We start from the raw sequence: 12,980 nt of genomic DNA, 5'->3' as shown, positions 1-12,980 counted from the left end.
ACAAGGAACTCTCCTTCACAGTTGATGGGAATGCCATGTGCTTTAGCCCTCATGGACAGTACTGGGACTTCTCAAAAAATCAAGAACTGATGGAGCCAGAGCAATAGTACAGCAAGTAGGATACTTGCCTTGCACGTGGCTGACCCAGGTTCACTGTCCAGCATCACAGAGGATCTCAAGCAAGAGTAATTCCCGGGTGCAAAGCCAGGAGTAAGCTCTGAGCATTGCTGGATGTGGAAAACAAAAAAATTAGAATTCCAGGAACTGGAGAGAATGTAATGCTGGTGAGGCACTTGCCTAGCACACAGCAAGCCTGAGTTCCATCCCAACATCCCATATGGCCCCAGGAGTAAGAACTATCAGGCTCCTAAGAACTACCAAGTGTGGTCCAAAAATAATAACAAAATCGAGCTCCTATAGATCTCTCAATTATTCTGTTAGGCATCTATCCCAAGAAAACAAAACATTAACTCAAAAAAATCTATACACACCTATGTTCCTTAACTGTTAAGTACGATAGCCAAGATATAAAAGCCACCTAAATAACAAATAGTATTCGAGTAGATGAAGTTATGGTATACATACACAATAGGAAACTACTAACTATAAGAAAAGATGAATTTTTTTCCTCTTGCTATAATGTGGATGGACCTGGAGGACAGCATGCTAAAATGAAATAAACGAAGAAAGGACAAGAAATACAGATCTGATGTCACTTATACATGAAGTGTCACTGTCACTATCACTTGTCATCTTGTTGATCTTTTGCTCGAACGGGCACCAGTAGCGTCTCTATTTGTCCTGTCACATGCTAGTGTAGCCCAGTGGTATATGCTCGCTCCAGGAACATGAAGAGCCTCAAACCGTTCATTCAGGGTTTTGACGAAGAAGTCTGACCATTTCGCAGGTGGGCAGCCACGCAGTCTTTGGACGTCCTGTGGAATCCAGTCGGTAAAAGCTCTAGTCCAGCGGTCATCTCTAAATTGCATTATGTGTCCGGTCCATCTGATTTTCAATGCTTTGGCAAACAAGACAGTGTCCCTGAATCTTGATCATTGAAGGAGGTCAGAACTCCGGATTCCTTCTCTCATTTGAGTCAAATGTGATATCCCAAGCATAGCTCTTTTAATTCCTCTTTGGGATACCCAAATAGTGTTCTCATCCTGTTTTCATAGGGCCCAGGTCTCTGAGGCGTATGTTAGTACAGGAAGAACGATGGAGTCGAAAGATGTGCCTGGATTCGGAGATTCTTCATCCTCTTAACCACTTCTTCAACACTTTTGAAGGCGTTCCACACTGCTCTCTTCCTCCTGCGCAGTTCTGGCGCCAAATCGTTCCTCATGTTGAGTTCTCGACTCAGGTACACATAGCTGCTGCATTAGGAGATGTTTGTTTCATTGAGAGCAAATGGAATATCAGGGACTAGTTTGTTTTTCACGAACATTGTCTTGATGAGATTCACCTTTCCACACTTGTGGTCGAAGTCAGCCAAGCATTTGTGCCGCTTGGCTAATGTTTGGTGTTATGAGAACAATGTCATCAGTGAAGCAGAAGTGGTGTAGTTGCCAACCATCTATCTTCACTCCCATTACTTCCCATTCCAGTCGTTTCATGACGTTCTTGAGGGTGGCACTGAAGAGTTTCGGTGAAATGGTTTCACCCTGCCTAACTTATCTCTTTATATCAATGATCAATTCCTTGTAGAATCATGATATCCTGGCGGTGAATCTGTAAAACAGCTCGTGGAGGACCTTGATGTACTGAGTTTGAAGGCCTTGTTTGACTAGGGCTTTGATGACTGCTTCAGTCTCAACAGAATCAAAGGCCTTCTTTAAATTGATGAACATTAGACAGAGCAGCATCTTGAACTCTCACGAAACTTAAATGAGCTTGGTCACAGTGTGGATATGGTCAATTGTGCTGAATCCTTTTTGGAACCCGGCTTGCTCGAATGGCTGTCCTTCATCTAGTGTTCTGCCTATTCTATTCAAGATGACTCGAGTGAACAATTTGTAGACAACGGACAACAGGCAGATTGGGCGATAGTTGCTGATGTTGTGGATGTCTCCCTTTTTTTTACAACAGAACGGTCCTGCTGGTTTTCTAGTGGGATGGAACTTTGCATATGGAAAGGTATCATGTGAAGAGCCAAGCCAGTGTATTGACGAGTACTGGCAGCAAGTATTTCAGGTGTTCGGGTCTGACCTTGTCTGGACTAGGTGCTGTACACGTCTTTACCGATGAAATGGCGTGTCAGATTTCGGAAGGGAGGGTGTTGGAAATTGTTCGTTGCCCGCGTCGCGATTTCCCTTCGCCAGCAAAGAGTGAGACGACACGGGTTGAGGATCCTTCTGCAACCATTTATTTAGTTAACTCACGAAGAGAAAGAACCACAACCCGGGTAACGGCAGTCCTTATATAGCCTGGTTGCCCCGCCTCTGACGTGGTGCTCATCTATTGGCTCTTGCCAATCACCCCATATGAGGTCATTCTGTCATGGCCGCCACTCATGCGCAATGTGCTCTGGCTCCCTACATCTCCCCCTTATGTCTTTATTTATGGAGCCATCCTGTTGGTAGAAGGGGGTGGTGGTCACCACTGCCTGTATTACAAGGGACTGAGGAGGCCTCCGCACGTCCCCATCAGGTCGCGCCAAGGCTCCACCTGTCCCACCGTCCTCACTTCCAGGCAGGGCAAAATCCGACGGCGGTCCTATGCAAGTGGCTCGCCACCCTGAGTCGGGGGCCAACTCAGTGCAGTGCTCTCCGGCCTGACACCCTTCTCAGGGAGAATACTCGGGAGCACCCGTACTCGTGCAATGAGCCCTTGTGGCTCCGAGCGTGCAAGGGCTGCTCCCAGAGCAGGAGCCATGAGCGCAAGATAGAGGGGGATAGCGGGAGCCCAACGAGTCCGAGCCCCCGTCAGAGGATTGGGGCACCAGGCAGCAGTCAGCTATAACACAGGTAAAAGCAAATAATCAAAACAACAATCAAAAATACAACCATCAAAAAAATCAGAAATGCAATCAACCAACATAGCATCAAGCGGTTTCCACGTCATGGTACACTCTCCGCATTGCGTATTAAATTTGGGGATAGAGAGCCAAAATCAGTTGCTGAATCTGCTGTCCCACCTCCCTTTCCCGAACCACATCGGAGGGACCCCCGTCAGTGACATGCAAGGGGGCACGCGTGGGCCAGCAGGCATCTTTGCCCACTGGGGCCGTGCATGAGGCAGCAGCATACTTAGGGTTCCCTCTGCTGGAGGGGACGACTGACCAGTCACCCCCGAGCGTTCCCTCGTAGGACATATGGGGCTTTGCAGTAAAATACCTCTTTCCTCCTAGGGTACATTCAGAATAGCTGGTATAACACATGGCATTTATCTGGTCTACCACTTGACAGTTTTGAGGACAGGGATCCCCCTTATTTATAAAAGTAGGCTTGGGCACGCACTGCCAAAACTGGGTTAGCCCGCCCCGAGCACTGGGCCGCGTGGCGAGATATATAGTCAGAGTCCCACAGTCCACGGTTTGCGTGTAGCTCGTTGGGGTCACCGAAGATTGTCCTCCCTGACAGTTGCACGGGGTCCCATACAGCTGTTGTAGGAGGCGTGTAGGGTCAGCCGGCCGGCCCAATCCGGCCTCCGTCGGTTGCACAGTCAGCAGCAGGATCATCATTGCAAACCCGCAGGGTCGGCACCGGACGACGAGCCGCATGTTCTCTGTAAGAAGAAAAGAGAGAATCCCTCTCAGGGGTTCACCCTGGAGCATTCTGCGGACTCGGTGTCAACCGCCTCCTCAGTCGGGGTAGCCTGTTTCAGGGCCCGCGTCAATCTTTCAGGGACCCAGAAAGGCTGCGCGGCTTCTTGTGGAAAGACGCACACCGCGCCTCTCGATTTGATCAGGGCAGGGTCAGGACCCTTCCAGGTATTATCAATAGTGTCCTTCCACTTAACCAGCAGAGGTGGAGTGCGGGGAGGGGCCACATGGCGGTCTGCAGCCGAATTCCCTGAGTCATCCAAAATCAGATAATTGAGCACAAAAAGAGTAAGTGCGAGAGCACTTCTGGGGGACCCTACGTCCTCCCATCCCCCTCTCTGTTTTTGTAAGTAAGACTTCAGGGTCCTATGTGCTCGTTCAACCATGGCTTGGCCCTGTGGGTTATAAGGAATGCCCGTAACGTGGGTTACCTGCATCTGAGCACAGAATAGCAGGAATTTTTGGGAGGAATAGGCCGGTCCATTATCAGTCTTCAAGACCTGAGGCTTGCCCCAGGCGCTCCAGGCCTCCAGGCAGTGCTGGATAACATGAGTGGCCTTCTCCCCACCCAGGGGCGTGGCCATAAGAACGCCTGAGCAGGTGTCAATAGAAACATGCACAAACTGAGCCTTACCCAAGCTGGGGACGTGGGTGACATCCATCTGCCAGAGGTGGAGGGGTCGCAGGCCCCGCGGGTTAACCCCAACAGCCCATGCAGGGAGATACTGGACACAGTCTTTACACCCAGTCACGATGTCCCGAGCCTGTTGGCGAGTAATCTGGAACCTGTGCTTCAGAGTTCCAGCTGTAACATGAAACTTCTCGTGGAAGTCTTTCGCCTGTTGGATCGGCTCAGCTAGTAAGGCCAGTGGGCGGGTAGCCTCGTCTACAAGAGCGTTGCCCAACGCCATAGGGCCGGGGAGGTGACTGTGAGCGCGAATGTGCGTCACAAAAATTGGGTTGCAGCGCTGCAAAAGGCTGCGCTGGATTTCCTGAAAAATCTGGGACACGGGGCCTCTGCCCCTTATAACGCCAGCAGTCTCAAGGACTTCAAGGGCATTTACCACATAAATGGAGTCAGACACCAGATTCAAAGGCTCCGGGAAGCGTTTAAGGACTTCTGCTACAATCTTGCACTCGACCACCTGTGGTGAGCGCGGGCCGTAGTTCCTACGAACCACCTGTCCTTTGGCCAAGTACGCCCCAATGCCTGTTTTAGAGCCATCAGTATAGACAGTGGTGGCCCCAGGGACAGGGCGCTTTACTGTAACTTTGGGGAAAATCAAAGGATGTAAGGTGGCAAAGTGGGCCAGGGGATGTTGTGGGAAATGATTATCAATGTCCCCGTTGAAGACCACGGACAATATGGCCCATGAGTCATGTTCGGCCGCCAGAACCTGACGCTGTTGCAGAGTATAGGGAATAATTAACTTGGCCGGGTGGAGCCCAAAATGTTCCAAAGAGCGCTGAAGTCCCTTTAGAGCCAAATCAGCCACAGCAGCAGGGTAGGAAACAATACTTTTTGCAGGGGATGCATGTGGATGGATCCAAAGAAGGGGGCCATCCTGCCACAGAGCAGCTGTGGGAGTGCCTCGAGTAGGAAAAATACATAATTGCCAGGGATGATGATAGTCTATCCTGGACAGCTGGGCTTTACTAATCGCTTGCTCAATTTTCTGTAGTGCCACCCGCCCCTCGGGCGTTAGTTCCCTGGGGGAGTCCAGGGCGGGGTCCCCCTCCAATATTTTAAATAGAGGGGCCATATCCCCAGAAGGGACCCCCAAGGAGGGGCGCAGCCAGTTAATGTTCCCTAATAGCTTCTGAAAATCATTGAGTGTGCGCAGATCTCGCGCCTGTAACTGAATCCTTTGAGGCATGATGTACTTTGGGTAGATAGTGGTTCCCAGAAAGGAGCCAGTATCAGAAAATTGCACCTTCTCCGGGGCCAATTGTAAGTTCCATTCGTCAAAGGCATCTCTGAGGACCTTGAAGGCCTCCTGCAGGGTATCCTTATTATGAAATGCTAACAAAATATCATCCATATAATGTATAACATAAAGTTGAGGGAACTGCTTTCTAAGTGGTCGCAGGGCTCGCTGGACATATAGCTGGCATATAGTGGGGCTATTAGCCATGCCCTGGGGTAAAACTCTCCATTGATATCGAGAGTCAGGACCCTTATGATTAAGTTCAGGAACAGTAAATGAAAAGCGGGGGCGATCCGCAGGGTGCAAAGGAATGGAGAAAAAGCAATCCTTAATATCAATAATATAGAGATACCAATTAGCGGGCAAGGCAGAAAGCAAGGGGAGGCCCCGCTGTACAGGGCCTAAGAGTTCCATTTGGGCATTAATTGCGCGAAGATCGTGCAAAAGTCTCCAGGTGCCTGATCGTTTTTTAATGACAAAAACTGGGGTATTCCACGGGGAAGTGGAGGGCTCAACGCATCCTTTTTTCACTTGTTCTGCCACAATAGTTGTTAATGCTTGGAGCTTATCTAGGGGCAGGGGCCACTGAGGCACCCAGACCGGGGATCTCGTGGTCCAGGGAATGGGTAGCTCCGCCCCAGTGGCCCTGATCAAAAACCCAGCCCCGTTTTGCCTTGATTTCCCTCCGCAGTGATAGGCTCTGTGATGCCACTGGAACTCTTTCCTAGCCCTTCTCCTGGTATGTACCCCATGCCCTGCATCATTTTACGTGCCTGAGGGGAGTACTGATCGGTTAAGACTATGCCTAAGGCTGTTAAGACATCCCTGCCCCAAAGGTTAACTGGGAGAGGCAGGACATATGGGGTGAAGGAACCCTTGCTCCCTTCATCAGTACGCCAGGTGAGGACCTGGGTGCTCATGGAAGGGCATTGGGTATAACCTAGACCCTGAAGCTCATGCTCAGACTCAGCCACCGGCCAGCCCTTAGGCCACCAGTGCGAGGAGATGATACTCCGGTCAGCGCCGGTGTCCATAATGCCCTCAAAACGCTTACCCTGAATGGAAAGGGTCAGTTTAGGTCTCTTGGCCAGGTCCATGACTAGGTAAGCTTGCACAGGATTCGTGGCGGGGATTTCCAAGGGGCCTCTCCGTTTAGGGTCCTCAAAACCAGCCGGGAAGAGGAGCACCTGCGCGACACGGTCCCCTTCCTTAATTACAAAGGTGCCTGTCGGGCAGGAGCATAAAACCTGAATGCTCGGTTTTCTGACATCTAGTGTACCTGGGTAAACTATAAGACCCAGCTTTGCGAGGGTTGTCCTTCCCACTAAAAGGCCAATGCATCCAGGAGGGGCTTCTTGCACGGGTGCTACCGGAACAGGCTGGACTCCTGAATCAGGGGTTATGGTGAGGGAGGAGGTGACACGGAGGTCCAGTTGGGTGACTCTGCACTGGGTTGCTGTTCCTGAGCCTCCCGAACGAACCTGGTCCCATACTTGTTCAGGCCCTGAGACCATGGGCCTCGCCTCCCGTTTTTTGGCTCCTCCGAGATTAGAGGTGGGAGGAGCCGCCCCGTATTGTCACGGACGGACCGACAACGGTCGGCGGGGTGATTGCCCTTCTTGCAGCGCTGACACAGAGAGGGGGTCGCCCGCGGCGCCCTGCAGTCACGCTTAACGTGTCCTCGCTTCCCACAATTAAAACAGGTGCGGTCCCAGGAGGGATCCGAGCTTCGCTGCCGCTGCGAGCAGAGAATGGCGGCCGCTAGGCCAGCGTTGGAGAGGGGGCCCCCGAGCTCGCGGCAGACTTTAAGCCAATCCTGCAAGCCCTTAGCCTTCCTCGGGGCTATGGCATTCCTGCATTCCTGAGTCGCTTGTTCAAAAATGAGCTGCTCGATAAGGGGGGTCGCTGCGTCCGAGTCACCAAAAATGCGACTCGCCACCTCCGTCATGCCTGCAACAAAATCAGAGAAGGGTTCCTGAGGCCCCTGAATGACCTTTGTGAGTTGGTTACCTGTCTCACCTTTTACGGAAAGGCCTTTCCAGGCTTTTATGGCAAGCAAGGATATCTGGGGATATATCCCCCAGGGTAAGTTAATCTGATTCTCTGCATGGACGCCCTGGCCAGTAAGCATGTCACTGGTCCACGCATGCTGCGTGGCATCGCGGGCGTTGCGGTTAAGGCGAGCCTGATCCTGAGCTGCATCATACCAGAGGGCCTTCCACTCTAGAAATTTCCCGTTATTGGGTAGCGTGGCTTTGGCCACGTCCTGCCAATCCCTGGGGGTCATTCGATCCCGCGCTAGCCTGTCAAGCAGGGAAATGGTGTAGTTGGCATTTGTTCTGTACTTCCTGACCGCCTCCGCTAGCTCCTTAATCTGAGCAAACTCCACCTGGGCGTAAACGCGCTCGTCCCCATCCCCCTCAAAGACGGGGAAAGCTAATCGCATCTGCCTGCGCAGATTATCAGGAAACAGGGAAGTACGAGATGGACGTGCCTTGTCCAAGGGAGGATCATGATAGGGTGGAGGGGGAGGAGCGGAAGGCGAGGGGCGTGTCGAGCCCCTCTCACCGCGAGCCTGAGACTCCAGAGGATGGTACCTAGTTGCTTCATAACGGGCCGCTTTTCGCTGTAATAAATCCTCCTCTTCGGAACTAAGGGAGGAATCCTCCGAGGGGCTATGTCTAGGTCTATGTCTAAGGTCTAAGCTGATTGCAGCCACGTCACGCCTGGGGTACAAGTCCCCGGCCTCGTCCGAGGCGGATCGAGGTGCACAAGCAGCGGGAGGGTCATTTGTTTCATTTATTTCCCCTTTCCCTTCTAGCTTCTTGCCCCCACCGGGTAGTCCTTTTTCCTTATTTATTTCCCCTCTCCCTTCTAACTTCTTGCCCCCACCGGGCAGTCCTTTTTCCTTATTGCTGGGTATTTTCATACGCGCGCCCAGCCCTTCTGATCGCTCGGTTTCTGACAAACTGTCTTGGACCTTTTCCAACACCTGCCGGCCTTCCCTGACCACTATGGAGCATGCCTCATCCTCCAAACAATTTTGAACCATCTTCCAAATCGCCTCAGTGCCCATAGTAAAGACACAAGAGCAAAAGAGAAGGCAAATCCAAATAAGGAGGACAAAGAGTGCTCCCCACCACCAGGAAACGGGCATTCTTTTCTTACCAACACTGGGCAGTGGTCCGCAGCACGCCTCTCCGAGCAGTCGTCCCTGCAGTTCTGAATCCTCCCTCCAAGAGGAGGGGTTCTTCCTCGCGGTGCAAGATGGATTTCCCGGGTTTCGGCACCAGTTGTTCGTTGCCCGCGTCGCGATTTCCCTTCGCCAGCAAAGAGTGAGACGACACGGGTTGAGGATCCTTCTGCAACCGTTTATTTAGTTAACTCACGAAGAGAAAGAACCACAACCCGGGTAACGGCAGTCCTTATATAGCCTGGTTGCCCCGCCTCTGACGTGGTGCTCATCTATTGGGTCTCGCCAATCACCCCATATGAGGTCATTCTGTCATGGCCGCCACGCATGCGCAATGTGCTCTGGCTCCCTACAGGAAATGATATATCCATCCTGCAGAATTTGGTACATGGGCAGGTGGACGTGGCTGTCCAAGAGATCTGAGTAGATGTTGTGAATAATCCTCTCCATTGCCCTTCTGGAAGATGTGATAGATCCATCAGGACATTGGAGGGCAGTCATCTTGGTCTTGTAGTTAGCAAAGGATAGGGAAGCGTTTCTAATACTTTTCCCAGCTTCTGCTGCATCGGCAAACACTGCTGCTCTTCTCTCTTTGAGGTCTTCCTTTATCCCTTCTCTGCACAGCTTTGTGAGCTCGGACATTAGCTTGTGATTGCCTGAGGCTTGTGCCAAACCACGTTGGCCAATGAGCTCGAGAGTTTCCGAAGACTGGCCTCTGTTTGTGGCTTTCCCACTCTTGGCATTCATCGTGGAGTCATGGAGGTGCTGAACCAGTCGATCGTATTCCTCATCAATGTTGTCAATGACGGCATCTTCCCATGTTGCCGCAATAGTGCCAAAGAGCTTCCAGTCGGTAGTCTTTCTGGAAGTTCTCTTCTTAAACTTAAACTTTACAGTCCTTTCTCCCCACTCTGTGAAGTAGAATTTTGCATGAAGGAGATGGTGGTCCGATCCCATTTGGAATTTTGGGAAAACAGCGACATTGATCAAGCAAAACCTTCGATTTAATATGATATGGTCAATTTCATTGTGGAACTGTCAACCAGGAGACTCCCATGTCCAACGTTTAGATTCGGCCTTCTGGAACTGTGAGTTACCATGGATGGTCTTGGTCGAAATGATGAACTCAGACAGTATCTAACCCTGTTTGTTCTGTTCTAGGCCATGGGTCCCAATGTGGAGTTCTTCATGCGACCTTCTTGGTCCTATCTTGGCATTCAAATCACCGACAATGGGGCTGGAGCGATAGCACAGCGGGTAGGGTGTTTGCCTTGCACGTGGTCGACCCGGGTTCGATTCCCAGCATCCTATATGGTCCCCTGAGCACCGCCAGAAGTGATTCCTGAGTGCATGAGCCAGGAGTAACCCCTGTGCATCGCCAGGTGTGACCCAAAAAGCAAAAAAAAAAAATCACCGACAATGATCTTGTAGAAGGTATGGTCTTCTTTATAGAACTTCTCCAGCTCCATGTAGAACTTCTCAATTTCTTCTTCATCTTAATACATGAGTTTTAAGGAAAGAAATTCAAAGAGAGGATGGTGTCTAAGGGAAGATGCTCAGAAGCCTGTCCCAGAGGCCTTAGGATCCTGACAGTGCCCGGTGAGAAGAAGCCTCAGCCTGAGGTTACCAGGCCATAAGGGGGCCGGGGGCAGTGTGGGATGGGGAAGGAGGAAGAAACCTTGAAGTTACAGAAGGATCATGGTGGAGGGCTTTAGCATGTTGGTAGTGAGTCAACTTCGTATGTCAAGTCCATAAACGTTAGCACTACTCATATTAACTCTAGTACAATTAAAACTATGGAGAAAAGAAAAACTCTCAAGTGTCATTACTTCTGAAAGCGTCCCAGAGCAAGTCATAGGCAGACCTTGCATCAGAATTAAAGTCCAATTACCTCTTAATCACTATTGCAAACCCTGCATCTGCCCCCTTTTAGCCCCACAGAGAGTGAATGCTAACCCCACAGTGAGGATTGCTTGTTCTCAGCATTTCAGATAAACACCCTCAAGCTCAAATGATAGTTTCTGTTTTCACCATAGTCACCACTCCAGAAATGCCCCCCACAAAAGTACTCCCTAGCCAATCTTCAAGTCTCTTGCATATCTAAAGCACTCGCCCTACTCCCTTCCTTGCACTCACCCCAGGCAAACCTGCAAAGCCCGGGCAAACTCTGGTGTTGCTTTTACTGCCAGCTGCCAAGTTCTAACTTCACAGCCTAGCCCAGCCAGCACACTTCCTAGCACTTAAAGGCTCAGAACCAGAAGGAAGTCCTTTGGGGGAGGCAAGAATCCCAGGAAGCTACTGGAGAGAAGATCCAAGACCCTGCCCCAGGGCTTCCCAGGGCTGGGCATGAAGGACGGAGCTGGTGGCCTGGAGAACTGCTGGCCTGGACACGGCCGCCTCTCCTGGGACACCGCTGAGGAGAGCTGCCCACCCCTCACTCAGTTGCGGTTTTGTTTGTGGCCTAGTCAGCTCTCCCCGTTCCATAGACTTCGGGGGCCACTTCACTCCCTCTGCTTCTCTTGCCCCAAGATTTCACCCTGGAAAACGCAAGGTGATTCCAGTAGAGGGAAGAGGAAAGGTCCTCGGCTGAAACAGAATGCCCCTGACTAACACAGACTGGTGGGATGAGCAGAGGCACCTTTTATGGCAATAATGGTACAAAATTTAGGTATAAATTGGCTAAATTTATACCAATCTAGTGATTGGTAAAAATTTAGCTAAAATTATTGTGCAATAACGTGATGACGAATGGGCCTGAGGTAAAGAGGGGTAGTGCAACACTCGCCCATGCTAAACAGAGCCCAGATGCCAGTGTGGGGCCAGGCTGCCCTGCGTACATACCAGGGAGGGCTGTGTCCATGTTATAGTCCTTAAGTTGGGGGCTTGAGGGGGTGTTCTTGGAGCCACTCTGCTATGCTCCAGGATCACTCCTGTTGGGACTTAGGAGATGCTGTGTAATGCCAGGGACTCGGCCTGGACAAGCTCTGCTCAGGACCAGACCTTCAGTGCTGTGCTGGCTCTAGCCCTGTGCCCGGGAACTGGGTGTAACACAGATAGGTGTTTCATACGGGCCTGTGTTCCTGTCACCTGGCTGCTCTTGCCTTGCATGACCCTCTCTCCTTGGGACCGGGAAAGACCTATGACTGCTGCAAACCAACAGAATGAGTAAACAGCCACAATAGCAGCTGCAAGGTTTTGGATTTCTGTATTTTAGTATTTTAGTAACTAAGTCCAGAGAAATTTCTGCCAGAAGTTGCATCATTGCTAGCTCGTACCTCTCTGCTACTTTATATTCCACGTATGAGTGCAATCTTTGTATGTCTGTCTCTCTCTTTCTGACTCATTTCACTCAACATGATACTTTCCATGTTGATCCACTTATATGCAAATTTTATGACTTCATCTTTTCTAACAGCTGCGTAGTATTCCATTGTGTAGATGTACCAAAGTTTCTTTAACCAGTCATCTGTTTTTGGGCACTCTGTTTCCAGATTGCAACCTCATATCTCTTCATTCTCAGCAATGGAAAACAAATTATTAAAAACTTTCTTTCCAGCAGGTCCGACTTTGGGGGCAGAAACTCCAAACAATAATAGTGAGTTTTTTGTTGAAATATTGAATGTAATCAAAGTAAAGAGAAAGTAATGTGAAATTTATCAGCTACACAGGCGTGGTGGGGGGCTGGGGAGGTGTGGGGTGGGGGAGGTTTACTGTGGTTCTTGGTGGTGGAATATGTGCACTGGTGAAGGGATGGGTGTTAGAGCATTGTGTAGCTGAGACTTAAACCTGAAAGCTTTGTAACTTTCCACATGGTGATTCAATTAAAGAAAATTTAAAAACAAAAAAAATGAGTAAAAGGACTGGAGCACATGAGTCTTTTGTTCCGGCTGCAGATGATCCCTGGACAGACATAGCCCCGTCTTGCTGCACTCATTCTTACTTCTGCTCATTCTTCGACATTTTGAACGTTGCGTTCGTCATCATTGTCCCTGCCACCCTTTGTTCGTGTGTAAGGCTTGTGGGGTGAAAAGTTTGTCTGTAGCATTGTGAAACTGGAGCACCCTCTGATTTTCACCCTCTGATTTTCACTGTTCCAAAG

General features: G+C 50.4%; 1 protein-coding gene across 1 annotated transcript; it reads right to left on the bottom strand.

Moving 5' to 3' along the window:
• Positions 1-2,335: 2,335 nt before the first annotated feature.
• On the bottom strand, positions 2,336-9,061 carry LOC129400133 (uncharacterized). The gene is made up of 3 exons (XM_055123454.1): positions 8,857-9,061; positions 6,743-6,913; positions 2,336-3,723 (listed from the first exon to the last, which is right to left on the bottom strand). Exons 2-3 carry the CDS (start codon positions 6,783-6,785, stop codon positions 3,083-3,085), a joined length of 684 nt encoding a protein of 227 aa, XP_054979429.1. The 5' UTR covers positions 6,786-6,913; positions 8,857-9,061; the 3' UTR covers positions 2,336-3,082.
• Positions 9,062-12,980: the final 3,919 nt, after the last annotated feature.

This window comes from Sorex araneus, chromosome X (genome assembly GCF_027595985.1).
Source record: "Sorex araneus isolate mSorAra2 chromosome X, mSorAra2.pri, whole genome shotgun sequence".
NCBI lineage: Eukaryota > Metazoa > Chordata > Mammalia > Eulipotyphla > Soricidae > Sorex > Sorex araneus.
Note: the sequence above shows the minus strand (reverse complement) of the source record. Positions and strands in the feature narration are given on the sequence as shown.

What these genes read in the sequence shown, in the direction of transcription:
- LOC129400133 (XM_055123454.1), bottom strand. Translation starts at nt 6,785, where the DNA reads ATGGACCTGGCCAAGAGACCTAAACTGACCCTTTCCATTCAGG. An exon ending in ACTGACCCTTTCCATTCAGG is followed by an intron (nt 3,724 to 6,742) that starts GTAAGCGTTTTG and finishes TTCTTCTTACAG; the next exon opens with AGAACATGCGGCTCGTCGTC.